At 44.1% G+C, this 26,989-nt stretch overlaps 1 protein-coding gene across 2 annotated transcripts; it reads right to left on the minus strand.

Annotated features, from left to right (window-relative positions):
* Positions 1–63: 63 nt before the first annotated feature.
* Positions 64–25,222, minus strand: AKAP5 (A-kinase anchoring protein 5). 2 transcript variants are annotated; one of them, XM_087922296.1, is made up of 3 exons: positions 24,717–25,222; positions 23,598–23,773; positions 64–2,732 (listed from the first exon to the last, which is right to left on the minus strand). In XM_087922296.1, exon 3 carries the CDS (start codon positions 2,008–2,010, stop codon positions 520–522), a length of 1,491 nt encoding a protein of 496 aa, XP_087778422.1. In that variant the 5' UTR covers positions 2,011–2,732; positions 23,598–23,773; positions 24,717–25,222; the 3' UTR covers positions 64–519. The 2 variants fall into 2 exon arrangements, with proteins under 2 accessions (XP_087778422.1, XP_026554168.2); XM_026698383.2 differs by lacking the exon at positions 23,598–23,773.
* Between the last annotated feature and the right edge of the window lie 1,767 nt (positions 25,223–26,989).

Here is a 26,989-nt window from a genome sequence, read left to right on the forward strand (position 1 = left end):
GAAAGGCCAAACTTATCTGAAAAGCGGTGGGTTAAAAAAACTGCTCAATCATTGACAATAATATTTGAATAACTTGGTTATTGGAATAAATAAACTGAGAAGAAAGAAATGGCTGTCTTTCCTAGATCTACCATAGAGAGTAAACCATTAAGACATGTCACCATGCAGCAAAAGACCCTCCCCCCTTGTTTTTACAAGCTGTTTATACAATACAATATACATTCCATTATACCAACATGCAAAATTAAGTTAATCACAGATATTGCAAATATCTCAGGAATTTAAGACCCTCCCCAATCTCTCATGCTAAGTTTAAATACTTCAGGACATCTGGAACATTTCCTCACAGCATTAATACTGAACTGGTCATTAAAGATGGATCAAGCAGTGCTGGCAATGGACAAAGAAAATCCAAAGGGTACTTTCTTTTCAAGAACAAGCCAATTTGTTCAAAGGCTTCTATTTGCCTCCCTTTGCTGATAGCAGGCCTGCCTCTAATTTACAAAGAGGACCCTGTGATCATAAAACACTGTTTTGTTTATTTTGCTCCAAAGCCATTTCATTGACAAGCTGCTCAACAGATGACTGAATAGCTGTCTTCACAAGCGAGGCAGCTGTTTCAATCAATAGCATTTCATATTGCTCTGAAGTCCAGTGTTCCTGGCTGTTGGTACCAAAGGAAGATGAGACCTGGGAGCCAGCTTGGTCTTCCTTTGTGTAGTTGCACCCTGAAGCAGAAGTTTTGTTTTTGCTAGGTTTTTTCTTCCCTTTTTGCTTGATGGCTTGGGGAAATGCAAACATTTCACAGGTAGGAGCTGATTCTTCTTCCTCATCCTGATCATCTTCAGCTTCAGTGATCGTGATAACAATGCCAGCCCCAGGAATGGTAAACTGATTTTCTTCACTTTTCTCTTCTTCATCAAAACAAACCGGTATGTCTGAAGCCTCGTCTTCCATTACAGATGGGCTGCAATGCAACATCACTTCAATGGAATGACCTTCCTTAGCAGCAACATCCTCGCTTTTGGCCACAACATCAGTGTCTACCACAAATGGCTGTGATTTGATCTCTTTGGTTCCCTCTCTTCCTATAAGTTGTTGTTCACTTTCAGGCAGATCCTGAGGAATGGGAGGACCGATCTCAACATTAAAACTGAACTTCTGGTTTTCCAGGTCTTCAACGTTTCCATAGAGGGTTCCATGATGTAACTGAAATATTTGCTTCTCTTCTTCAGTTACAAGTGCAGTTTCAGAATGGATTATTTCTGATGGAACTCCACAGTCAATATAACAATTGGGATCAGGAAACGTGTTCTCTCTATTAGAGAGTGCCGCATTTTCTATATTTGTCATGGCTCCACTGTCGCTTTCTCCTTCCTGAAGACCTTTGCTGGGAGATTGTTTTGTATCCAGTGGAGCTTCCATAGCCACAATCTCTGGCTCTTTGTTACTTTTTTCATTCAGGATGTTTGCTGAATGAATACTTTCTTTTTTCTCACAATCGGGCTGTTCTATTATTTCAGAGTGGCTGGTCCTTTTTTTGCTTCTGGAGAGTCTTAGGCAGGGAATTTTAGAGCTAGAATTGGTATGTTCCTTAGGAAATCGTGTCCTGCCAGAATCTCCTATGTCCACATCTAGATGTACGCGAGAACAAGCCTGTGTTTGTTTCTTCAGAGAGGATTTGGATCTTCTCCTTAATGTCACTAGTCGTTTGAAAGCCAGCCAGGCCTCCCCTGAAGTCCAGAATGGACTTGATACCTCTGTTTCATTGTGCCCCATGTCAGAAGACTGGTTAGCAGCCCTTAAGCTAAGTGAATTGGATTCATGGTTCTCATCCTTCTCTTCTACCTTCTCACAAGACTTTTTCCTTTTCTTAAAGCAAAAGATAGAAGCCTTTTTGGCTGGACTGTCTGGGGCAATAATTGGATCAGTTGTATCTGAAGTTTCCAATCGTTGGTCAATGTCTATCTGAATTCCTTTTGCTGAATGTTCCATATTTTGGGCTTCCATTCTAACTTCCAAAAAATTGGTCCCTTGCTAATGTTTCATTGGAAAGACACAATTGAGGCTGATCTACAATAAAAGAATATGACTTGTAGACCAGTTGAACAGTTATGGTTTCTTTTGGGGTTTTGTATTTTGAAGATGATATGTTACACCATTTTATTTGGAAGCACAATTCCCAATAGTTATTAGAGAAAGGAAATCACTATTAATCCTGTTCAGATGTATGCCAGTAAATAATTAATAAAATCAATTTATTATAATTCAAAATTGACCTCAAGGTGTTAGCTAAAGAAACAAAAGAAGAGTTGTTTTTTTTAAACAGCTAACTGGTAACAGTGCTTTTTTCTTCTCTTTACTCTTCCTGAAGGAATTACACATGTATTTTAAAGTCTTTTGATGTGGTGGTGATACTCCATCAAAAGTTCAACATTTTAAATGTTTTAAATAGGTTGAAAATCAACACACAAAGTGCCTCCTATTCCATTAGTGAGGGACACAAGAGACAACAGCCATTTGCAAATCCACATATGGCTTCCCAGTCAAAGATTTAGTTTGGAAACACATGCAGAGGAAAAGGCTTTTTTTGTTGATCAATTATGGGATGAAATTTCCCCAGGACTTTGCACACTTGCTTTTTTACTGCCTTTCAATCCATTTTCCAGCTAGTGCTTCTTTGGTTGTAAATGTGACCATTTTCTTCCTCAGTGGGATGGCATTGCAGGCATCTGCAGGAGGGGAGGGAAAGGAAAAAGGGAAAAAATGAATAGCAGCATGCTAAATTCACCCACACAAACAAATCTTCCAAAGAATTAAGCTATTTTGTTAAGAAAGTGTTTACAATCTTGCCTAAATGGCTTCTTGCCCTGCATGATATCCACAAAGCAGGCGCCTCTTTATAGGAATGTAAGTAAGTGGAACACAGGAATATCCTGAATTTGAATTACCCTGTACAGCCAGGTTGATAAACTGAAGATGTGCAAACAAGAAGAGGAAACAGTTGTAGCACTGTCACCAACTTATGAACTTCAAAAGAGATAAATAATGTGTCTTAGAATTTATATGTTGCTGAAATTGCCTCCAGTTTCAGGCAGATCTAGACAATATGGACAATGGTGAGGGACAATGAGACTAGCCATCCAACAGCACTGATTTATTAACTTCTTTGTACAGGTAGTCCTCAACTTATGACCACAATGGAGCCCAAAATGTATATTGCTAAGTGAAAAATTTGAAAATGATTTTAGTCCCATTTTATGACTCTTCTGGCCACATTTGTGAACTGAATCACTACAGTTGCTACATTAGCAATACCGTTGCTAAGTGAATCTGGCTTTCCCATTGACTTTGCTTGTCAGAAGGGCGCAAAAGGGGATCACACGACCCCAGGACATTGCAAACATCATAAATATGAACCAGTTGTCAAGCACCTGAATGTAAATCACGTGACCCTGGAAATGCTGCAACGGTTGTAAGTGTGAAAAATAGTCATAAGTCCCATAGTAACTTGGAAAAGTCACTGAATGAATTGTTGTAAGTCAAGGACTACCTGTATTTATTAAATGTATATGCCACCCATCTCATTATCCAAATCAACTCTATATACAGTTATAAATCAATGAGTACAATGAGGGCTTTGATCTCCAACTTGGATGGCACGCATTTATGAGGGATGGAAAGAGTAAACACCACTTGTACTTTCAAAGGCATTATATAAGGAGTGTGTTATTAACTATTTGGGAAAAGATAAAAAAAAGTACATTACTGTAAGGTCCCACTGTGGTTATCTACAATGGGGGCAATTACACATCCAAACGTTTTAGGTTTTGATAATATTGTAAGATATAAAGATCTATTACATCAAACCGGAAAGTTAAAGGATAGGAATCAAATACAAATTCAAGGAAAAGAGATAACATGGTGGCCCTATGCGTAGATACAAACACATTACAAAAAAGATAATTTGGTTTTAACATGACCTACCAAGAATTAGATAAAATTTGGCATGGAGAGGAAAAGAAATTGATTAGTAAAAAATATAAATATCTATTGGATTATAAATTAAAAGAAGAAACAGTCAAGGAGTGTATGATAATTTAGGCAAAAAATGTTGGGCCACAGTATTGAATTAGACAAGTGGGAACATATTTGGGAAATAAATTACAAACTAACTATGTCAGCCTCGTACAAAGAGAATCTCTATAAAATGGTGTATCATTGGCACTTGCCACCCGCGAGACTGGCTAAGATGTTCCCGAACCTCCCCCCAAAATGTTGGAAGTGTAACTGCGTCCAGGGAACATACTTTCATATGTGGTGGACATGTCCATATGCTCAGAAGTTTTGGAAAAATATCTAAAATTGGATTCAAAATATAATTAAACAAGAAGTAAAACTTGAACCCGAAACCTTTGATGGTCATTAAAAAAATTCATGAGTGTGCAGAGATGCTCAGCCTAACCAAATTACTAAAAAACAACAAAGATAGTGAATACTACAAAGTTTGGAACTATTGGTACGAATGGTTAAAGAAAAAGCATGATTTGACAACTGAATAAGTTGTGAAACTATGAAGGACATGCATTTAATCATAAAGTATTCTGTGAAATTAAAACATTAAAAGAACAAGGAAGGTATTGTAACAAGGTAGATCACATCATTGTTATGGGGTAAAAGAAAAAAAGAAAAGAAAAATATAACCAATGCTCAATACCTGCTGCAAAATGTATATATGTATATATACTTGTTTATGTTTGTTTCTTTTTAAATGTTTTAAATATATGAAACTTAAATAATTTTTTTACAATAAAAAAAATCAATGAGTTCAAAGAGTCTAGGTAGCATACAGATTACCATAAAAACACAATATAAAACACATTAGAAGGCCACATATTTCACATTCCTTGTTTGCACATTATGGATATAGAACAGCCTGTAAGTAAGTCAGGCTTTTTGATAGCATCCCTTATTACAGTCTGCAATGGCACACTAGGGACTCAGGCAAAGAATCTTTTGGATTGGAAATGTTTGGGATTACATCTGCAGCCTGCAACGCACATTGCTTGCTACCCATCATTCAGTTTTTACCTCTTTTTTTTTTGCATTTAACTCCAAGCTGATGTTCAGTTTTTATCCTGCAATGCTGGATCATCAAGCTTTTCAGGGGCCCGTTACCCCCAATGAAAATAAATGTACGAGGTAACATGGCTTTTTATTGGTTGATGAATCGATTGTTAAATTTTTAGTCTATTTTTCTTCCAGGAGTACAAGACACCTTAGCATCTCCCTTTGTTTTATCCCCACAATTACCCTGTGTAGTGGGTTTAGGCTAAGAGAGCATTTGGCTCAAAGTCAGCCAGTAAGTTTCTACAGATGAAGATGGGCTTGGACCTGTGTCTCCTGAATTCTAGTCTTAAAGCTTTATGTCAGTGTTCCAGAAAAACTCGACTCCAACAGATAACTCCAAACCAGACATGTTCTCAAAGTTCCCTTTTATTAGAGTAGTAAACTGGCACATCTGGGAAATCCCCAATCTGAAAGTCTCGGGTTTCCCTCCAATAAGTAAAATATTATAAATCCACCCCCTGCCCCTTATCATTCCATCACAGGCCTCAATCACCATCCGTCCCAACTTGAGATGTCCCCTCTACTACTCCTCAGCCAGGTGCAGGAACAACATGACCTTGACTCTAAAGAAGAATGCTTTTATGTCTAAGCACACAGGCTCCATGAAAATCCCCCCTCCCATCTTCCCAGGCTCAAGAATGTGGCAGCATGGAAGCTTCTGGTGCTAATATGGATTCCAAAGCAGTACATCACCCTGGATCTTGGTGCCTTGTCTTGAAACACCAAAATCTTGTGAAATTGGCTAAATCTGATTTTCGCCATTCTCTGTTTGAGGGATAAAAGTTTGAGGCAATGCAGTAGCCCCAGGACAATGCATCTCATCTCCGCACTAGTTGTTTCCCCTTACTAAGCCCAATCCCACAAAATGCCAGATGTAGTATACTATAGCACACTGGAGAACAATTACAGGGTGACTTAAGCTCAATCCCTGTTTCTCCACTCAATCTTTTCCAAAGGCCTGTTATTATGAGACTAAAATTGGAAGAAAGGTGCCATGTATATGCAGGCTTGAATTCTTGGAATAAAGGAGTGATATAAATTTAACAAAAGCAGAAATAAGTAAATACAATAGTCCTTGACTTACAACAGTTCATTTAGTGACCATTCGAAGTTACAGCATCACTGAAAAATGTGAGTTATGACCATTTTTTACACTTACAACCGTTGCAGCATCCCCATGGTCATGTGATCAGAATTGTCCTGGGATCATCTTTTGCGATTTTCTGACACAGTCAGTGGAAAAACCAGATTCACTTAACAACTGTGGCATAAAGGTCATAAAATGGGACAAAGTTCACTTAACAACTGTCTCACGTAACAACATAAATTTGGGCATCAATTGTGGTTATAAGTTGAGGACTACCTGTAAGTAAATAAAATAAATAAACAATCCTGCTGTTGGCTTGAACTTTTGCTCATGCACTTATAGCAGGGGTGTCAAACTTGATTTTATGAAGGGCTGCATCAGGGTTGTATTCAAACTCAGAGGGCCGGGGTGGGCATAGCCAGGGAGGGTGTGGACAGCTCAACGTCACTCATATCGGGGGCGCCTTTGGTGGCCCAAGCGCTCTACCAGCGAAAATAGACCCCTGAGCTCCGTTTCTGGCTGTGATTGCCTCCTGCAACCCGCTGCCAGTGAAAATGGTGCTCGCTCCTTTTGCTGGCAGAAGTACTGTGGGCCAGTCTGCTGTTTCCAGGGCAGCCCCGTGGGCCAAATCTAAGTACCCCATGGGCTGGATCCGACCCACAGGCTTTGAGTTTAAAGACCCTGACTTATAGCATTCATCAAGGGTGCCTTGACCTTGCTGTTTACCCTTGGTTACATAGTTCCTGGTTCACTCATTCACAAATTATGGAGGTCTGTTCTGCTTCTTAATATAAGGCAGACAGAGTAACTCCACAAAGCATCCATACAAAGTCTTTTTATTGGTTTATCAGGCATCCTCAAAATAACTCACGGTTATGACAAGATTCATCTCAATGTCCAATTCTCTGCATAGCTGACTTTCTGGTATAAAAGGATAGTTCTTCTTTTATTCCGATAATGGTAGAGCAAGGGGGTGAAGCAGCAGCATGATGCTGGATTCAGGCAAGAGTGAAGGAACCTCCCCCAACCCACCAAGGGTCAATTCAGTGACCAATCAGGAATACAGAGGTGGCCACATGACATGGACTACATTTCCCAGGATACCTTAACTACATTTACCATGATGCATTCCCTTAAGGGGACAGCTTGCAATTCCTAACTATCTCAATTCCCATTACTATATATTGGCTGGACAGCACAAGGTCTGACTTAGTGCTTCAAGAAATTATTCTATCCAGGGATGGGCTTCAAACTTTTTAGCCAGGGGGTCTCTGCCCTAATGACTGGCTGGTTAGGTGTAGCTGGGTGGGTGTGGCTGAGTGGTCATGTGGCTGGATAGGTGTGGTTAGGTGATCATGTGACTGGGTGGGTGTGGCCAACTTGATGTCGCTTCTTTGCTCTAATTACCCAAAAAAAGATATATACCAAAAAGTTGTTTATTATTTCATGCCTTTAATACTTAAATAAAATACTGGGTGAAACCAGGCTTAATAACAGTGATTGTGAGAGGGATCTTGGAGTCTTAGTGGAGTTTCTGGTGAGTTATCTGATTTTCTCAATGGCTCTCCCTCACAAGCGCTGAGTGGATTGTTTATCTAGCTTGCAACACTTTTACGAGGTGTGAAATTCTCTTGGCTGAACGCCCAGAAGTTCAATTAAGCCTATTAAAAGCTCTCCCTAACTGTTTGTCTTTCTGAGGTTATTGGGGGCTCTCTGAGCCCTGCAGAGTCTTAGCTAGGGGCTCTCCCGAGCCACTGCAAGCCCCCAGCAACCCACCCCTGATTCTGTCCTAGATAGCGATTCTCTACTCCTAGCTCCATGTGTTGGCATGGAGTACCTAATTTCTAAGAATCTTCACTACATACCAAATTGAATTTAATCTGCCTTTCTGATTCATTATGGGACTACCCAAGGCATGGCAAGCCAACAGTTTCATAGTGTGCTCCCCTACAATCTCTTTACACCAAACATTTTGACCTAATCTTCAACATAGAGGGTGCTACCATTTAGAAAAAGACAATATAAATTCTAGGAGGGATGCTTATTTATAGGCTCAGTTGCCTTTCCATAGCAACTGCAGCATGAATCATTAAGCCCCTGAAATACGCCCATTCGATGCATCTTTAGGCAATACCTTTGCCTGAAACTCTTTATCCAGAGCTATTAAGACCCCCAAGATTCGGGGGGGAGGGGCTGGCATTTAAAAAGGTCCCTGAATTCAATCCTCAGCATTTTGAGCTGCATGTGTTAGAAATGTAAAACAATTCTGTCAATTAGAATTTCCTGCTCTCAAGGGATCCATGGAGAGATGAATGCTCACAGGAGTGAACTCAGGATATTCTTTATAATTCTCCCAAAATACAGTGCTAATCTAATTTAAACATATGGCTAAGACTTTAAAGATTCCCCACCCCTCCCTTTATAAACAGAAATGTCCCACAGGTTGACAGCAAGTGGGATTCTCTTTTGACACTTTTTCTCTCTTATGCACTTCAGGGAAACTCCATGTGATCATTCGGCATCAATGTCACAAGATAGTTTAAGGAAGCATATTCCCCCCTCTCAAAAAAGTAAACACATTTTTGCCACTAAAGCCAAGAATCCCAGTTCCTACTCAAGTCACTAAGATGGGTGGGTGTATTAATCAAATTGTATCAATCCAATCTAATCCATCATAGGTAGCCCTCAATTTACGAAAACAATTGAGCAACAATATTTCTATTGTTAAGTGAGACATTTGTTAAGTGAGATTTGCCCCCATTTTACATCCTTTCTTGCTATAGTTAAGTGACTCATTGCAGTTGATAAGTTAGTAACCCGATTGTTAAGAGAATTTGGCTTCCCTAATGACTTTGCTTGTCAGACGGTCGCAAAAGGGGATCACATGAAGTTATGGGATGCTGCAGCCATCATAAATGTGACTCCGTTGACAAACTCCTGAATTTGGATGACGTGACTCTGGGGATGCTGCAATGGTTGTAAGTATGAAAAATGGTCATTTTTCACTGCTGTTGTAAATTTGAACAGTCACTAAATGAACTGTTGTAAGTTGAGGACTACCTGTATTTAAAACTAAGCCAAACTTCACTCTGTCCTTCACAGTTCTAGCCATTTTTTTCTCCTGTCTTTTTCTGTATATTGGGATGGTGCAGTTGGCTCAGCAGTTATAAATGCTGGGCTTGTCAGCTGAAAAGCTGGCAGCCCAGGTTCGAGACCCAAGCGCTATGCTATGGGGTGAGCTCCCCTCCTTGTCTCCTCTCCTGCCAACCTAGCAATTTGGAAGCATGCAAATGCAAGTAGATAAATAAATACCACTTTGGTGGGAAGGTAACATGACAGCAGAAATATCTTCAGGCAACACTGGCTCAATGGCCTTTAAATGGAGAGGAGCACCATCCCCTAGAGTTGGCAATGACTAGTGGGATAAAATCAGCAGGGCCTCCTCTTTTATACTTTTCCCATATTTATTGGGGGTTTTTTTTAAAAGAAAAAAATAAGCAGAAATGGAACTCAGGGAAAAATGAGCTGTAAATTGATTATATATGCACTCACCCACACATCTTTAACTTCCTTCTGGAATCTAAAAGAACTGTTGTCCTAACTGCTGATAACTATAGGCTAAATGAATGACTGAGCTTCCAATGGTAAAGACCATGTACAGGTCCAATATTATAGCAAAAGTCACATCTGGCTTTTAAATAGATGAAAACTTAAATTGCCAAACAGTCGTGTATTTCAAACACAATTTGCTGCTATTATATGATCTATTTAAAAATATGTCAAAGCAATTATAGCAATTATAAAGCACTTATTGTAAGAGAAATATATTTGTCACTAGGTATATACTAAGTGTTCTGAATATCATTTTATCTGTCATCTAATTATCTAACTGTCCATTCATCCAACCTTCCATCCATCATGTTGCTCAGGTAACATCAGGAATCTCTGTGGCTCAGTGATGGTATACATGCAAAGCATACAGAAGGGCCCGGCTTTGAGTTCAGATCCTCCATTACAAACCTCTGTAGTACTGTACTCATTTTGAAGGAGACCGCTACCTAAGACCAAGAAGAATCCTTGTTCATTAGATCTGAGATAGGTGGGTGAATTGGTGGCATCCTTCTCCGTGGGTCACTGCAGCTAAGACAGCTGGAAAGTGTAGTTTGGCCTCATTTGGAGGGTCACCCTGCCCCAAAGGTCTGACTATAAAACACACCCTTTCAAACAAGGGCTTTCGTACCTGCAGCCCAGACAAGATCTGGCTGGACTAACTGCGACCAGTTATTGTTACTAATGAAGCACATGTACCTAGGTTAGTATTCACATTATCTTTGCACTCACAAAGTTTGTTGCATGGTATTAGGAAGGGAACAGAATCAGGAAGAACACTACAATGCTATGAGGTAGTGAGAAAAGGTTATGCAAAATACTTAGTCACAAAGTAAATGTACTATATTGAAAACATGCATTTGAATTAATGCTTCTTTATTTCATAGTCCATACAAGCAGGTCTACCCAATCCAACCATGACTGTGCACTGGCTCTAATGAGAGAAGGTAGCAGCTTGTAATCATCTATTGTTATATCTATTAAGACAGCCAGTCTGGTGTAGTGTTTAAGGTTAGACACAAATCCACCTGGGTGACCTTGGACCAGTCACTTTCTTCCATGTCTAGAATACAGGCAATGACAAGGGATTTGTCCTGGCAGTCACCAGGATACAAAGGTACATACAGAAGTCTATTAACCAAGTATATGCCTTTTTCATAAGCTTTTTTTATTTCAGTAAGACTTCAGTAAGTACTAAAGACTAGCAAAAGATTACTCAATGGCTTTCAAGAGTAGCTATTAGCTACACTTACCAACTCTGCCAAAGACATTGGGATTCTGCCACTGATGTTCCATTAAAAAATTAGTCCACAGCATCAAAGTTTCACTTCTAGCAAAAAGGAAAATTGTTCGTCATCAAAGGAGGTATTACAGAACTCAACACTCATTAAATTATTATCCGAAAGTTTTCAATCCCTTTTGTACAATTTCAGATGTCACTAATGGATTGTTTTTCTCTTAGATAAATCTATTTTGGGGGCTATTTTATACACTACTAAGAAGAGAAACCTTTGTTCTATGCTAAATTTTCCACTGCTCAATTTTACTGAAGAACTCTGCTACTAACAGGAAAAATGTTTACTTTTCTACTCCTATAATGCCATGTATTACTTCATGTACACCTATTATATCTCCTGTTTTTCCTTAACCTAAAAAGACCATCAGCCTTCCATTCTTCCAAGGTCAGTAAAATGAGAACCCAGATTGTTGAGCGCAATATGCTGGCCCCAGGGGTGGGATTCTACCAGTTTGCACCTATTCTCTAGAACCAGTTGTTAACATTCTAAGCAGTTCAGAGAACCGGTTGTTAGAAGAAATTACTGGCCTAATCCTGTAAGGAAGGCAGGAAGGAAACATTCTGGTGCTGCTTACAGAAACTGCTTCTCCATTAACCCTTATTACATTCTTGGCAGGACTAGACTTCCTGTCTCAGGAACCTCTCTGGAGGTTTTTTTTCCTCCTTTGCTGGTACTTTGCTTGTGTGGAGTGACCATTCAAAGTTACAGTGGCACTGAAAAAAGTGACTTATGACCATTTTTCACACTTACAACTGTGGAACATCCGCACAGTCATGAGAGGCCAGGCGAGGAGATGCGTGCCTCAATGTGAGTGATATTGAGTTGGCCACGCCCAGCCAATAACATGACCACCAAGCCACACCCACCAACTAAGCTACACCCACAGAACCGGTTGTTAAAAATTTTGAATCCCACCCCTGGCTGACCCTGTAAACCACATAGAGAGTGCTGTAAAGCACTATGATGCAGTATATGTCTAAAAGCTATTGCTATTATATACCCGATCCAAATTGCAAACTGTAGATTTATATTATTTTTAAAGTATCCAAATGCTTTCAGATACAGAATTTGCTCTTTCCTCTCATACCATAAGTATAAACCAGGATCAGGGGATCCAAAATCTTATTTGAAAATCCCCATCAGGAAAGCAGCATAAAAATGAAGGTGGGCAACCTTATGTGGATAATTTTACCCATGCATGGAGAGATCTTTTTGAAACTCTTCCCAATTTATTTTAAAACTATGGAGGCACAATTTCAATTCAAACACAACCCTTTTTCAAAGTATCCAATTCAATATTCAGTTGCACAGAAAGAAAACAAGCAACATAAATAAAATATATATGTGAACACATTCAGCAGTATATACTGTATACTTGGACTAATAGGAAGAAAGAAACAAAGGCTGGTGTTATGTCCTGAGGACTCAAGGAGTTCTCACTCAAGTCCACTCACTTTACGTGGGCGTTATTCCCCCATTCCCATTGGTTGGCTCTCCCCAGCAGCCAGCTATAAAAGCAGGCTGCGGGGTCCAACCGGTTGCTGATTGCTGCGAGCCAGTTCCAGGCTTGGCAAGCACGGTCAGCCCTTTATTGTAAAATAAAGTATTGTTGCACTCATGCTCTGGTTCAGCCTCTCATTGCTCAAACAAAACACTGGCGACGAGGATGGGATGGCTACCAGAAGCACCTTGCAACCGCTGAGTCACTAGCCACCGATCCACAGCCCAGAGAGAGCGATCGGCTGGCGACAAGGGAAACGCTGATCCGCAGCCAGAGAGAGCGGTCAGCTAACGAAACGAGCGATCAAAAAGAGCAAACGCAGATCTGCAGCCAGAGGAAGCGGTCTGAGTCAAATAGTTAGAAGCGTCTGTAGCCGCTTGTTAGCCCGCTACGGGGAAAGTGAAGCGCTGCGAGCCGCAGCCGCTCTGCATTTGGCGCGAAATTCAAACGGGTGTCATTTGAATTTCGAGCCAGTAGGAATCACAGCACAGCGCTGTAGAGAGTCACTAACGCCCACTTTTTGGCGCCGAATCAAGACACCTCCAACGGCTAGCAGCCAACGTGGTAACCCAGAGAGAGAAAGAGAGGGTAGCAAAAAAACCTCTCCAGAGCTGATATCACTAGTAACTCACGAGTGCTCGTAGTCCCAGAGAGATTTTTCCATGAGGTAGCCCAGCCGTTCCAACACCATGAGTTCCAACCCAGTATTCCCGGCGTTTAAACTAGACGAAGAGAAGTGGGAATCGAGTATAAGAACCGTTTCAATCATTACATCGATGCGGTGGCCTGGCGGATGCGGGAGAGCATCGGAAAAAATCCTATTTCCTAATCTACTGCAGAGCCACCGTCTCACGATACCGCTGCAGCACTCGTGGCGCCGAGAGAATTGAAAACGTTCCGTGGTCCGAGTTGCTGGAGATCCTCACTAACCACTACGCTCCCAGGCCTTCACAAATCGCCAGGAGGTTCACGTTCCGAATGAGGAAGCAATCAAGTAAGGAGACCATCAACCAATATATGGCCGCCCTCAGAACAGCAGCCCTGCACTGCGGGTTTGGAACATACCTGGAGGACATGCTCCTCGATCAATTAGTTTGTGGGGTCAAGGATCTCAACCTACAGAGGAGACTGCTAGCTAAAAAAGACCTCAACCTCGCGCAAGCGGTAGAGGAGGCCCTAGCAGCCGAGCTAGCAATGAACTCAGCCACCGAAATTCAGGGCCCAAGCGCCAAGCTAGCATCGTTCCCAGTCCATTCCGAAGAGGTGGAAGCGGAGGAAGCCCACAACGATGAGAACGATGTCCATCGCCTCACCAATGACAGACAGTCGCAGGTAGGGGCCAAACAAGAATACACCGGTCCACCCAAGCACATCACGCTGTGCCTAGCCTGTGGGGATCACATCAAAGGGCCACCTGCAAGTTTAAAGGAGCCGTTTGCAACAACTGCCATAAGAGGGGGCACATTGCGAGAGTCTGCCAAGCCCCCAAAGCGCTGCACACAGACCCCGTCCTCGCACTCGGGACCACAGAGGCAAGTATTAAACTGTCGCACGCACCGCCTTGCCAGGCGTACTTGCCACACTGTTAGTAAAATTTCTCTCTCCGTTTCCTAGAAGGTAAACCGTGCCACATGGAGGTTGACACAGGGTCAGCGCTCTCAATAATCTCATGGAACACCCTCAAGAGACTCCACCCCAGCCTATCTACTACCCGGCTTCAGAGATGCCAGTTCGGTCTGAAGGACTACCAGGGAAGGCCATTCCCGTGATCGGCAGAGGCAAGTTCTTTGTCAGTTTTAAAGCTTTTAAAGGCCACCTACCTCTAGTGGTAGTTAACGGCAATCTACCCACCTTATTGGGGCTCGATTGGTTTCCCCACCTCGGCCTAGGGTTAACAGGAGTCCATGCTGTCTCAACCTCAGACACTGACTCCTTATTCGCTGACTACGCAGATGTGTTCAGCGAGGAGCTGGGGTGTTATAATGGAACCCCATCTCGTTCACCGTTGACCCCCAAGCAGTCCCAATCAGATTAAAACCATGTAGAGTTCCATTTGCTATTCGACCAAAACTAGACGCTGAATTGGATAAACTACTAAAACAAGGGGTCATTGAGCCAACAGATTTCGCCAAGTGGGAGACGCCCATTGTCACACCCTCAAAAAGATGGTAGCCTGAGAATTTGCTCGGACTACAAGACAACAATCAATAAATATTTACAAGTTAGCGCCTACCCTGTGCCCGTCATTCAGCACTTATTGCACACATTCGAACCGGGCAGTATTTTTGCTAAATTGGACATGTCTCAAGCATATCAACAGTTCCCTGTTGATAACCAAACAGCGGAACTTCAGACCATCGTCACTCACAGGGGTGCCTTCCGATGCAAGCGTCTCCAATTTGGCGTGAAGTGTTGCCCCGGTATTTTTCAGTCCCTCATGGAGCGGATTTTACAGGGCCTCCCTGGTGTAGTACCCTACTTCGACGACATCTTGGTCTCGGCCAGGGACAGACCCCAACTCTTCCAGAGAGTGCGAGCAGTGTTAGAGAGGTTCAGACAGCATGGCCTCAGGTTAAAAAAAGAAAAATGTGCCATTGCCACTAGACAGGTGGACTTTCTGGGTTATAAAATTGACGCCTCTGGCATTCACCCCCTGGAGTCCAAGGTTAGGGCGATCCACGAAGCTCCCACACCGACCTCCAAAACGGAGCTACAAGCCTTCTTGGGGCTCCTAAACTTTTATGCATCCTTCTTGCCCCATAAAGCCTCAGTAGCCGAACCCCTACACAGATTACTAGACAAAAGTCACCGTGGCACTGGGGGCACAAAGAAGACCAGGCGTTTAACGCCGTCAAATCACTACTTACGTCAGAGGCAGTGCTCATCCAATTCGACCCCAACCTTCCTTTAGTACTGGCAGCAGACGCATCCCCTTTTGGAATTGGGGCGGTCCTTAGTCACAGACTCCCCAATGGCGCCGAGGCCCCATCGCCTTTTTCTCCAGGACGCTCTCGGCCACGGAGCGAAATTACAGCCAAATAGACAAGGAAGCCCTAGCAGCTGTTGCAGCCGTGAAAAGTTTCACGAATTCCTTTTTGGCCATTTCTTGAACTGGTCACCGACCATAAGCCCCTCCTGGGCCTACTGGCCAGCGACAAACAGACACCTCAAGTCCTTTCCCTAGAATGACAAGGTGGACACTTTTCCTAGCGGCCTATTCATACAAACTTATTCACCGCCCGGGCAAAACTCTATCCCACGCCGACGCTCTCAGTCGCTGCCCTTACCCGCTCCGGCTGAAGACCCAGCTCCTGTCAACGCCATTTTTGAAATCACCCAGTTGGACCTGCCCATCACCGCCCTTGACATCGCCGCTAAAACCAAGGCAGACCAAACGCTCGCCCAGGTGCTCGACTGGGTGAGGAGGGGGTGGCCGGGAGGCAACGTCGATAACAAATTCGCACCCTTTAAGACTCGCATGCAGGAGCTGTCCAGTTTGCAGGGTTGTCTACTGTGGGGCACTCGAGTGGTCATTCCGACCTCGCTGCACTCCGAGTCCTGGAGGCGTTGCACGAGGACACCCCGGCATTGTGAGAATGAAGGCGTTAGCACGCAGCTACGTGTGGTGGCCGGGTCTAGACGAGGACATTGTCAATTGGGTAAGTTCCTGCAGCATTTGCCAGGAATCCCGTCCCTGCTCCCCCATCGCCACCCCTACTAGATGGGAGAGCGCCAACGCCCCTTGGTCTAGAATCCATATCGATCTGGCAGGCCCGTGCATGGAAAGATGTTCCTAGTGGTCGTGGACGCTTATTCCAAATGGATAGGCGTGGCGCAGCTATCCACGACCACCACACTAGCAATCACCAACGTGTTAACGCGCCTGTTAGTTACACATGGACTACCCGACTCCATTGTCTCCGATAATGGCCCACAGTTCGCATCAGTAGAATTCAGCCGTTTTGCTGCCAACCTGGGCATTCACCACATTTTCACAGCCCCATTTCACCCTGCCAGTAATGGGTTGGCTGAAAGGGCCGTCAGGACCACCAAAGAGGCCTCGCTAGGTTTGGCAGGGATGACTGGCACCACAAACTCGCACGGTTCCTGATGAGCCAACACTCAACCCCTGTGCAGTCACCAATAAGTCCCCAGCGGAACTTCTGATGGGCCGGCGCCTGAGGACTGTATTGGACAGATTGCACCCACAATACTGCCCTGACTCTCCCCTCGCTTCTACATCGGGGGTTAGACATTTTTGTTACAGGAACCGATATTCGCAAGGAATTTCGCCGGGGACCCACTTTGGATTCCAGGCGAGGTCATCGCCATCACCGGGCCGAGATCGTATAGAGTCAGGCTGGAGGATGGTCGCGTCTGGAGGAGACATATAGACCAGCTTAGAAGGCGCCTCAGCACCCTTACCAACAAGAGTCCAGAGTCTCCAGTCGAAGGGGAACCGCCTCATCCGCCGCACAGCCACATCGCACCCCCAGCGACCAGTCTGCACCAGCGGTCGTTCCGGTCAGCCCAAACTCGGACAACAGCGCCCAGAGAGTTGACCAGCCTGATCCAACCCACGAGAGCTCGACCCCAGTAACCAACCCGGTGTTTCCCGAGGATGCCCAGTCCAGAGAGAGTGTTGGCGACACTATGCCGGCTCGACCATCACAGACTGGTACCGAACAGACAGACAATGTTCCCGAGTTGCGCCGTTCCGGGCGCCAACACAAACCCCGTCTACCTCAAGGACTATGCATGTTCGCATCTGGGGGAAGGGGTGTTATGTCCTGAGGACTCAAGGAGTTCTCACTCAGGTCCACTCACTTTACGTGGGCGTTATTCCCCATTCCCATTGGTTGGCTCTCCCCAGCAGCCAGCTATAAAAGCAGGCTGCGGGGTCCAACCGGTTGCTGATTGCTGCGAGCCAGTTCCAGGCTTGGCAAGCACGGTCAGCCCTTTATTGTAAAATAAAGTATTGTTGCACTCATGCTCTGGTTCAGCCTCTCATTGCTCAAACAAAACAGCTGGGGAAATTGGCCACACTGAAATAGCACAGTCAAGAATTGAAAAATCCTTCTTAAAATATGGGGAAAGCTTTATAAAAAAAAATCAGACTATTTATTACCAGCCCAGAATTATTATCACTGACGTAAGTCACCTATTACATTAAGCTATGGTGTGGTAAGTTTACTTTGAGTTAACCTGGTAAATGAACCCATCCATTATAAACCAAGCAACTATTAATCACTTAGCTAACATGATTTTGAAAATCCCAGGACCATTGACTGGCCCATTAGAATTTGAGACAAGTACTTAGATATATTAATGTTTTGAACTGAATTCAAGATTGTGCTTTGCTGCATTTCTGATGAAGAAACCCTTATAAATAACTCTCATTTTGGAATTAAAATTTTCCCACCATCAGTTCTTCTAACATGACTCATCAAAAGAATTACTATTACCAAGGATGTACACATGCCCGGAACTTGAATGAATAGATCTGAAAGCTAAATCATAGTCATAGACATAAATTTATGCCTTGTTGTTCCAGTGAAATATTTAGAGTCCAATATAACAGTGCTACATAGTTAAATCAGCATTCCTTATCATTATAAGAGGTAGAATAAAAATTACTACAAATCTCATGTTTAAAAAAGTGAATATAAATGCACATTTTCAGAGTTCACTAGGAAACATCTGACATTCTGAAGAAACCTAAGGATTCTTAAGCTTTTTTCTCCCTTGAGTATTTAAATCTATTCGCCCTGTTTTAAAAAAAAACACTAGCTATTTGATGTTTGTAAACAATGTTTCAGCTTTAGCTAATAATATTCTTATGTACTCCTTTTCAGTGCTTGTAGCTGGTTTCTATATATTGTTCAGTGCATCGTACCCTTCTTCATGTGCAATTCAGCAACAAAAATAGGAATTAGTACTATTACATTAGGCCTAGCATCAAGCTGTGAGTTAGATATCACACTTGGTCAACAGTTGAGTGTTGTGATAGGTTAGTTATGGTAATTAATCAAGGCTTACAATAGTATGGATATAAATGAAATGGTTATACTAAATATGGTTTGGTATGATATAAGGGTTAGATATGATTGGTACCCTTCTAGAATCTGATTGACCTTGAGATAACAATAAATGTATAAAGCTGAAGCAAGATTAAATAAGGAGCAATCAACCATAAAATATGGTTTCTGGGTTGTACATCTGAAAACTCAGATCATGGTTAATACAAAGCTTGTCTTACTCTGATAATGTGAATTAAGCCATAATTTTTGTTAATATATGTTTCTTATTACTTACACTGCAGGCTATTTTTTGAACCTTTCCACTGAGTACTTTTAAATAGGGAAATCATAATATTAAATCAGTTAGATGTCAGATATCCTAAGTAATTGGAAAGCAGATTGTGTTAAGATACAATTTTATGATAAATGCTTACACAAACTAAAGACAGAAAGCTCCATATGGAAGAGACATTCTCACTTTCCACACAGGTGGGAAGAACAGTTATATAATACTCTCTGCTATGGCATGCATTATGCACCACTTAATCATATTAAAAATATGCTCCTGGCTTCATTATGGTAATTACTTTTACTCATTCATTTATATATACTTTTAATAGGATTAATATTTTATCAGATTCAAGATGGATTCCATTTAATTTTATTAGGTTGCAGGCAGCTTTCCTGCAGCAGCCTTAACATTGGGCACAAAGAACATCCATGAAGGGTATTTCTTCGGTCCTACCTTCTTAGATGGATATCTGGTTTGCTTTCTTTCCCTTTACTTCTGAATAGACAAGATTAATATTAGAGGCAAGGGCTTCTGCAAGGTACAGTTAAAAAAGTCGAGATGGCAGCTGCAGTCGAAGCTCCAACCATTTGTTATATGTACAGGTAACCCTTGACAGAGGTGGTATTCAGCAGGTTTTGACCAGCTCTGAAGAACTGGTAATGGAAATTTTGAGTAGTTCGGAGAACCAGTATATACCACCTCTGGTCGGCCCCGCCCCCATCTATTATCTGCCTCCTGAGTCCCAGCTGATTGGCTAGGTCTTCTTTTGTTGCCCTGCATAGGAGAACGGAGCTGTAAAGCAGGTTGGTGGGGTAGGGAGGGAATGGGGATTTTGCAGTATCCTTCCTCTGCCATGCCCACCAAGCCATGCCCACCAAACCACGCCCACCAAGCCACACCCACAGAACCAGTAGTAAAAAAAATTTGAATCCCACCACTGGCCCTCGACCTATGACCACAATTGGGCCCAAGATTTATGTTGCTAAGTGAAATATTTATCAAGCGAGTTTTGTCCCATTTTATGCCACGGTTGCCTAAAGAGAATCATTGCTGTTAAGATAGTAACACAGTTGTTAAGTGGATCTGGCTTCCCCGTTGACTTTGCTTTTCAGAAGGTCACAAAAGGGGATCACACTGACACAACCGTCATAAATATGAGTCAGTTGCCAAGCATCTGAATTTTGATCATATGACCAAGGGGATTGCTGCAAGGGTCATAAGTGTGAAAAATGGTCATAAGTCACTTTTTTCAGTGCCATTATAATGTTGAATGGTTACTAAATGAAGCGTTGTAACTCAAGGACTACCTGTATAATATGTGTAATATATGTAACAAACAGGCAAAGCTTCTATTGCTGGGTCAGGGCCACCCTCTGGATTATTATTATTTTTTGATTGTACTGAGCTGAGATTACATCTGAAGGCTCTGATCATTTTTTTCACTTTTATAGGTGTGATCACCTATAAATATTGAAAAACTATAAGGTTGCTTCAGAAGTGGTATTCAGCAGTTCTGACAGAGTCTGGTAGTGGAAATTTTGAGTAGTTCAGAGAACCGGCAAATATCATGTCTGACTGACCCCACCCCCATCTATTCTCTGCCTCCCGAGTCCCAAGTGATCGGCTGAGTCTCCTTTTATTGCCCTGCACAGGAGAAAGGAGCTGGAAAGCAGGTTAGCGAGGTGGGGAGGGAATGGAGGTTTTACAGTATCCTTCCCCTGCCACGCCCACCAAGCCACACCCACCAAGCCACATCGCACCCACCAAGCCACCCCTACATAACCAGTAGTAAAAACATTTGAATACCACCACTGGGTTGCATGGATTTCCTTCTCAAGCAGTGGACAATTGCATATAAGAGTTCATGGCTGGCTTTTCCCATTTCACCCATGCCCCTCCCCGGGGAAAGCTTTCTCTGCGCTGAAGCCCCTCCTAGGATTGGGTTTCCATTCACTCAAGGGCCCCTGGCGTTGTACGCGCTTGTCAATAAGGCCTCTTCCTCCCAACACATGGATGGTGTAACTCTGCTGTCCTCCCTCAGTAGTGTTCACCGTAAGGCAGGAGGGGCCAGAGAGGGTCCACATGAGCCAACCCCTGGTCCAGAGGTGGGCTGCTGGGGGTTCACAGGGGTTCAGGCAATCCGCTAGCTAAGATTCTACACAGTTTTGGAGAACCTCCAAATCCCACTCCTGGCTGGCCCTGCCCGCCACTCCCCTATCCTCCCATGAGTCCCCATGCAGCCCGTTTTGGATGCAGGTAAGTGCAGGGCGCACACAGAGGCTCAGGGAGGGTGAAAAATGGGCCTCCCGGAAGTTTGGGAAGGCTGGAAACAGGCCCGTTTCTGGCTTCCAGAGAGCCTCTGGATTACAGGAAGGCTGTTTTTGCCCTCCCAGTGGCTCGAAGAAAGCCTCCAGAGCCCAGGGAGGGCAAAAATGCTCCCCCGCCATGGTGCAGAAGGCTGACTAGGCCACGCCCACCATGGCCACGCTCGCTCAGCAACCAGGCAGAGAACCTGTTGCTAAAATGTTTGAAGCCCACTCCTGCCCTGGTCCCTGATGCATCAAGGCAGTTAGTACTAGAAAAAGGCCTTCTTGACATCTCTTGGAAGTACAGATTCTCTGCAGCAGCAGCAGCAGGAAAGATGAAGCTCTGCACTAGACCCGCAATGAAAAGAAGCTGCTGCTTCTTCCAACTTTGCAAATCTTTGGACTGGGCAGAAAGGGACAGTGGCAGCAGCCAAAACTGTACTTCCCTTCTGTCAAAGGCAAACAGCAATTGAAGATCACTTATTTTAGTAGACTTGTAATTCTTAACCGACAAAAATTGTACATTTTTGCCATCAAGAATTATTTATAGATATGAATTTGAATAATTATTTTGCTTATCAATAGTAAATAATTTATAAGATAAAACTGTTTGACTATTCAGTGGTATGTTTATTAATAATTAACCTAATAATGAAGAAGGGAAGGAAACATTTCAGTTGTTCTCAAAGATTGATAAATATTAAAAAGAAACGTGAAAGATTTACAAAGCTCATACCAGTACTAGAATGAATTTGAATAACTATTTTGTTTACTAATATATATATATTTTCTGAGGTTCTCGCGGGTATTTGTATGTGGATCTTTGGTTGTTCGGGTTTTCTCCCGTGTAAGATTCGAAGTATCTAGGCAACGTTTCGATGAAGTCTCATTCATCATCTTCAGGCTTCTGTCTTCAGCTCTGTGCTTCTCTGAGTGAATATTGTGAATGTCTGTCTGTGTGTGTGTGCATGTGTAATGAGATGTGGGTGCACAAAACATCTAATTTTGTATCAACAGCAATGTAAATTAAACATCACAGTTATGTGTCAGTTACATTATCTGTGCATTTCTTCTTCTTTTGCACCTAATCTGATCCACAATTCTGATTTATAATAGAGACACTAATGCTAATTTGCATATCCCACTTTGCCTTGGTATGGTACAGGGCAGTTTGCTTACAAATGCATGACATCATCCTCAGCCTGCATCTGGCCACCCATTTTCCTTGGTTTTTTTTTTTTTTGCTCAAAAATAATTTTCCAGTCTCTGCTGGCCCAAGCAGTTCTGTACAGTCAATGCCAGCCCTGCTGTCGGTTGGCTGTGCTGTGCATGCCTCATCCCTCTAATCATGGTCACTCTTGGCCATTTTTTCTGGGCTCTTAGAGCAGTCCACAGGTGGACCATTCATGTTTGAATCTTTCTTGGGGGGGAGGGGTTTTTATTTAATCAGTTTGCTGATGGACCGGTGAAACTGTGAGCCCTAACTCTGAGTGTGTGTGTATGTATGTGTCTATGTCAGAATCTCTCTATATGTGTTTTAATCAGTCCCATGGAAGCATCCTAAAAGAAATGAAATGACAATGGAGGGACAGGAAGCTGAGGTCCGAATGGTGTGGAGGGGAAGAGAAGGCTATATGAAGGAGAAAGGGAAGGGCAGCAAAAGATTCTGTGTGCCAGAGAAAAAGAGAGTGTGGGTAAGCAAACAAAAAGAGCAAAGAAACACCAAAACTTTTTCCAAACACTCATAAAGAAGAGGCATGTGCACAAACTCCCCACATGCGTGTGTACTCTCTCTCTCTCTCTCTCTCTCTCTCTCTCGCTCTCACACACACACCCCCTATTCTTCTCAATTCTCTCTCAGTACTGATGTGCTTCTCAGTTCTCCTGGACCAGAATCCAATAACATTAATGGTTGAACCTTTTTTTTTATTGGTGCTTTTTGCCAAGCCATGTCCCGGCAGAAAGCAAGAACTGGATGAAATTGACAAGACTTTACCCTTCTAGCTCAAATGACAGCAAGGAGCTGACAACAGGGATGCCTCAGGCTATTTTTCCCATCAATTCACCTGTGGAGTTCATCCATTCATCATGAGCAAAGAACTCCTGCATTGGGTTGAACTCAACTTTATCAATATTATACTTCAAACTGTATTGGGTCTATGGCCAGGGGTGTGTTTGCTCATGCAGATGAATATCCTCAAAAGTCTGCCCAATTGGTGCTTGCTTTCCAGACATGGGTGGAAAAGGTGGCGGGGGTGGGTGGGGGGGAAGCAGGGTGCTGCACCAATCAGGGGCCATGGTGGCTGTTGTCCAGACAGAACTCCTGGCTGGCTTTTTTTTTTTATAAACCAAACCTTGAATTCCAGCCAGCAGCTTCTTAAAACAGCTTCGTTTCCAGCTGGTTTCAGCCCAGGAGACAACTTTGGTGGTTGGGTGGAGTTGTCCTACTCAAGCGAATATACATTTGTGAGGTCCTGTGCTTCAAAAACCTAGCCCTCTGCACCAAGTCCGAAGTAGGATAATGCAGAATCTTAAAAACAAAACAAAAAAACAAAAAAGAGGGACTTACTTCTAGTCACAAAAGTGTGCAGCCCAGCTACCCTACTGTTCCCCCACGAGCTGTATATGGTGATTGCAGTTAAAGCGGAGCAGTTGTCTGCTTGGGACCTTTATTTGTTCCAAGGATCCCAGGCCAGCATAATGGTCCCCTCGGCCCCCATTTCTCAATCCAAAAACACTGAGGATGCCAAGCAGCGGTTCTGCTCTGCTCAAGGCACGATGCACATGCTCAAGGGAGATGCCCTGCTAGGAGGAGGCCCAGCACTGGGGCATCGTTTCTAACCCCCCCCCCGCACGGCTGGTTCCCCTTGAAACCCCTTTGCCCACACAACGCCTCCTCCGAAGCACGCTCAGCGGGGACTTTTCCCCTCGTTGTTCTCCCGTTCAAGAGAAAGGCTCCCTCAACTTCCCTGAGCGTGGAGAGTACTCAGAAGAGGCGGTGGGGAGGATGCTGCTTCCACTTTGGGGGGGCGGGGGGGGCGCAGAGCAAAGAGACCGCCGTCTCCTCTACCCACCCACCCACCCACACCGAGCAGCTGTCCTTGTGTTGCGCGCGCTTAAAATATCCTTGTGCACCGGGAAGATGTTGTGTGTTTGTGTGTAGGGGGTGGGTGGGGGGGAGAGGCATTAGCAATACAGACACGCGTTGCAAAGGTCTCCGCTTAGCGCCCTTCGCCCTTTCCCGGTCCACCTGCATGCACGAAGAGAGCGCAAGGCTGCAAGGAGCGACGATCGCACATCCTTTTATGGGATGGATGCTCACCTCCACCTTCCCGCTCTTCCTTCAAGGGGGCGACCTCCTCCCCCCCCCCCCAATCTCTCTCGGCTTTGCATTTCCCCGCCTCGGCTCTGGCCAGGGCACCGCGAAGGCTGGCTACCTCCTCCCCGCCCGCCCGGTCCCCGCCCGGGCTAACCTGCTCCCCTCGCCACAGCCCTTTCGCGGCTCAGATCGGCCGCCGCGCCTCCTGCCTCGGCGGGTTGAAGTCGGCGCTTGCCTCGGAGCGGCTGCAGCGGCGGCGTCTTCCGTCCTTTCTTTTCCTCGCCGCGGCAGATCCTCCCACTTGACTCCCGGGGAGGGTGGAAGGAGCGGAGCCCGCCCGTCGCTGCCGCTCTGGCGATACCAAGGAGTCGCCCCGAGAAGAAGGGAGGGACCTGGCGGAGCTCGGGCGCACCAGCAGCAGCAGCAGCGACTCCCTTTGTCGCCGATCGCCGCCGGCTGGCCCTCCAGGGTCATCGCCCTGCGGCGGATGGACGGGAGGCTTTCAAGAACGTAAAGATGCAGGCTGGGTGGCGCTGAAGGCGCGCTTCTGGTGGCTGCCTGCAACGCTTTTCTTCACACGTGTACCTGTCATCTTTGTAGGCGCCGCTCACTTGCCGTCTTTGCAGGTGATAATGGACTAAAAGCTGCCTGTCACGCTAGGTGTGCCTCCCAAAGGAACCCCTCCTGAGCTGCACCGGCAGCGCTGGCTGGATTTTATCATTTTATCCGCTAGATGTTCAGCTGATTTTTGTTTTTTTCCTGCAGGAGCCTGGAGAGGCATTCAGATCAACTCCCGAGTTCTCCTCTCAACCACCCGGGCTCTGTGCCTGGTCCAGAGCCAGTCCTATTCCAGCATCTTAAACCTTTCCATCACATTGGCCACACTCAGATGCCAGGGATACTAACTAAAGGAGGTTTGGGGAGTTGTAATCCCGCCCAGCTGAGAAGCAGCAGATGGCAGGAAGGCTGGATCTTTTGGGCAATGGCTTTACTGAGTCACAAGCACAAATGTCCTAAGAAGGATGCCCAGACTCAAACCTGATATCTTGTATGTTCAACATTAGGACTTGCCTGTTGATACAGGGTTTCTTAGCCACCTGAGCATCATGTTAACCCAATATGGGTGTTCTCAACTTACACTTAGCTACCATTCAAAGTTACAGCAGACAAGTGGTGGGATTCATTTTTTTTTTTACTACAGGTTCTGTGGGCATGGCTTGGTGGGTGTGGCTTGGTGGGCATGGCAGGGGAAGGATACTGTAAAATCCCCATTCCCTCTCTACTCCTGGGGGAAGGTTACTGCAAAATCCCCATTCCCTCCCCACCTCGCTAACCTGCTTTCCAGCTCCGTTCTCCTGTGCAGGGCAACACAAGAAGACCCAGCCAATCAGCTGGGACTTGGGAGGCAGAGAATAGATGTGGGCGGGGACAGTCAGAGGTGGTAATTGCCGGTTCTCCGAACTACTCAAAATTTCTGCTCCTGGTTCTCCAGAACTGGTCATAACCTGCTGAATACCACTTCTGCAACAGACCCCACCTCAAAGATACTTAAAATGAACCTGGTTCTGAAGTTCCAATGGCCAGCCCCCCACAATGGTTACATCAGTGTTGGTACCCTGGCATGGGGGAGAGGGGGAGACAGGGGGAAAAGGGGGTGGTTTTGTATGAGGGACAGGCACATGGGTGCACATGGTTTCATTTGCAAGCAAGGCTTGCAAACGCCAGTGTTTGTTGTGTGCATGAGTCAGGCTGCAAATAGACCATGGCCCTGTAGTGGGACATAGCCCACAGGTTGTGGACCACTGGGTTACATGACCACATGTTGGGTGCTTGGCAACTAGCCCACATTTATGGCTATTAGCAGCGTTCCACATTTTATGATATTTCTGCCCCAAACTGATATTTATTTCTGGTTTTTCTTGGCAAAACAACCCATAATGAACAATGGATTTGCTTTGCAACCACTTTATAACTGTGGTGTTTGCTTAATGACTACTGCAAAAATGATTGTAATAAAGATCTGATAATGTGCTTTACCAATTACAATATATGACCGTAATAGGCAAGCTCCATTAGAAGTCGAGGATTACCTATATCTGAGAAACAAAGATAACCCCCTGGCTTCTCTGTTCTATCAATATATGATAGAGTCCATTGCTAATCAGTGGGTTTTCATTGGTTATAAAGAGATAAGGGCTATAATTGCAGCAAAGCCAACTTTTCTTGTAAAATGTCCAAGTTTTTAGACCTTCAACTTAAAGTATAATTTTTTTCTCCTGAAGCACAAAACTATATGCATGCAAGGGTCTTTGAATACAGAGTGATACAGCAAGATTCTAATTTTCTCATTCTAATCTTTGGAAATTTCAGAATTGGATATAATGACAAAATAGGAATCAGAAACACAAACCTAGGAGGTGAGTCTGA

Source organism: Pseudonaja textilis, chromosome 1, assembly GCF_049901715.1.
Source record: "Pseudonaja textilis isolate UNSWEBS1 chromosome 1, rPseTex1.2, whole genome shotgun sequence".
Taxonomy (NCBI): Eukaryota; Metazoa; Chordata; class Lepidosauria; order Squamata; family Elapidae; genus Pseudonaja; species Pseudonaja textilis.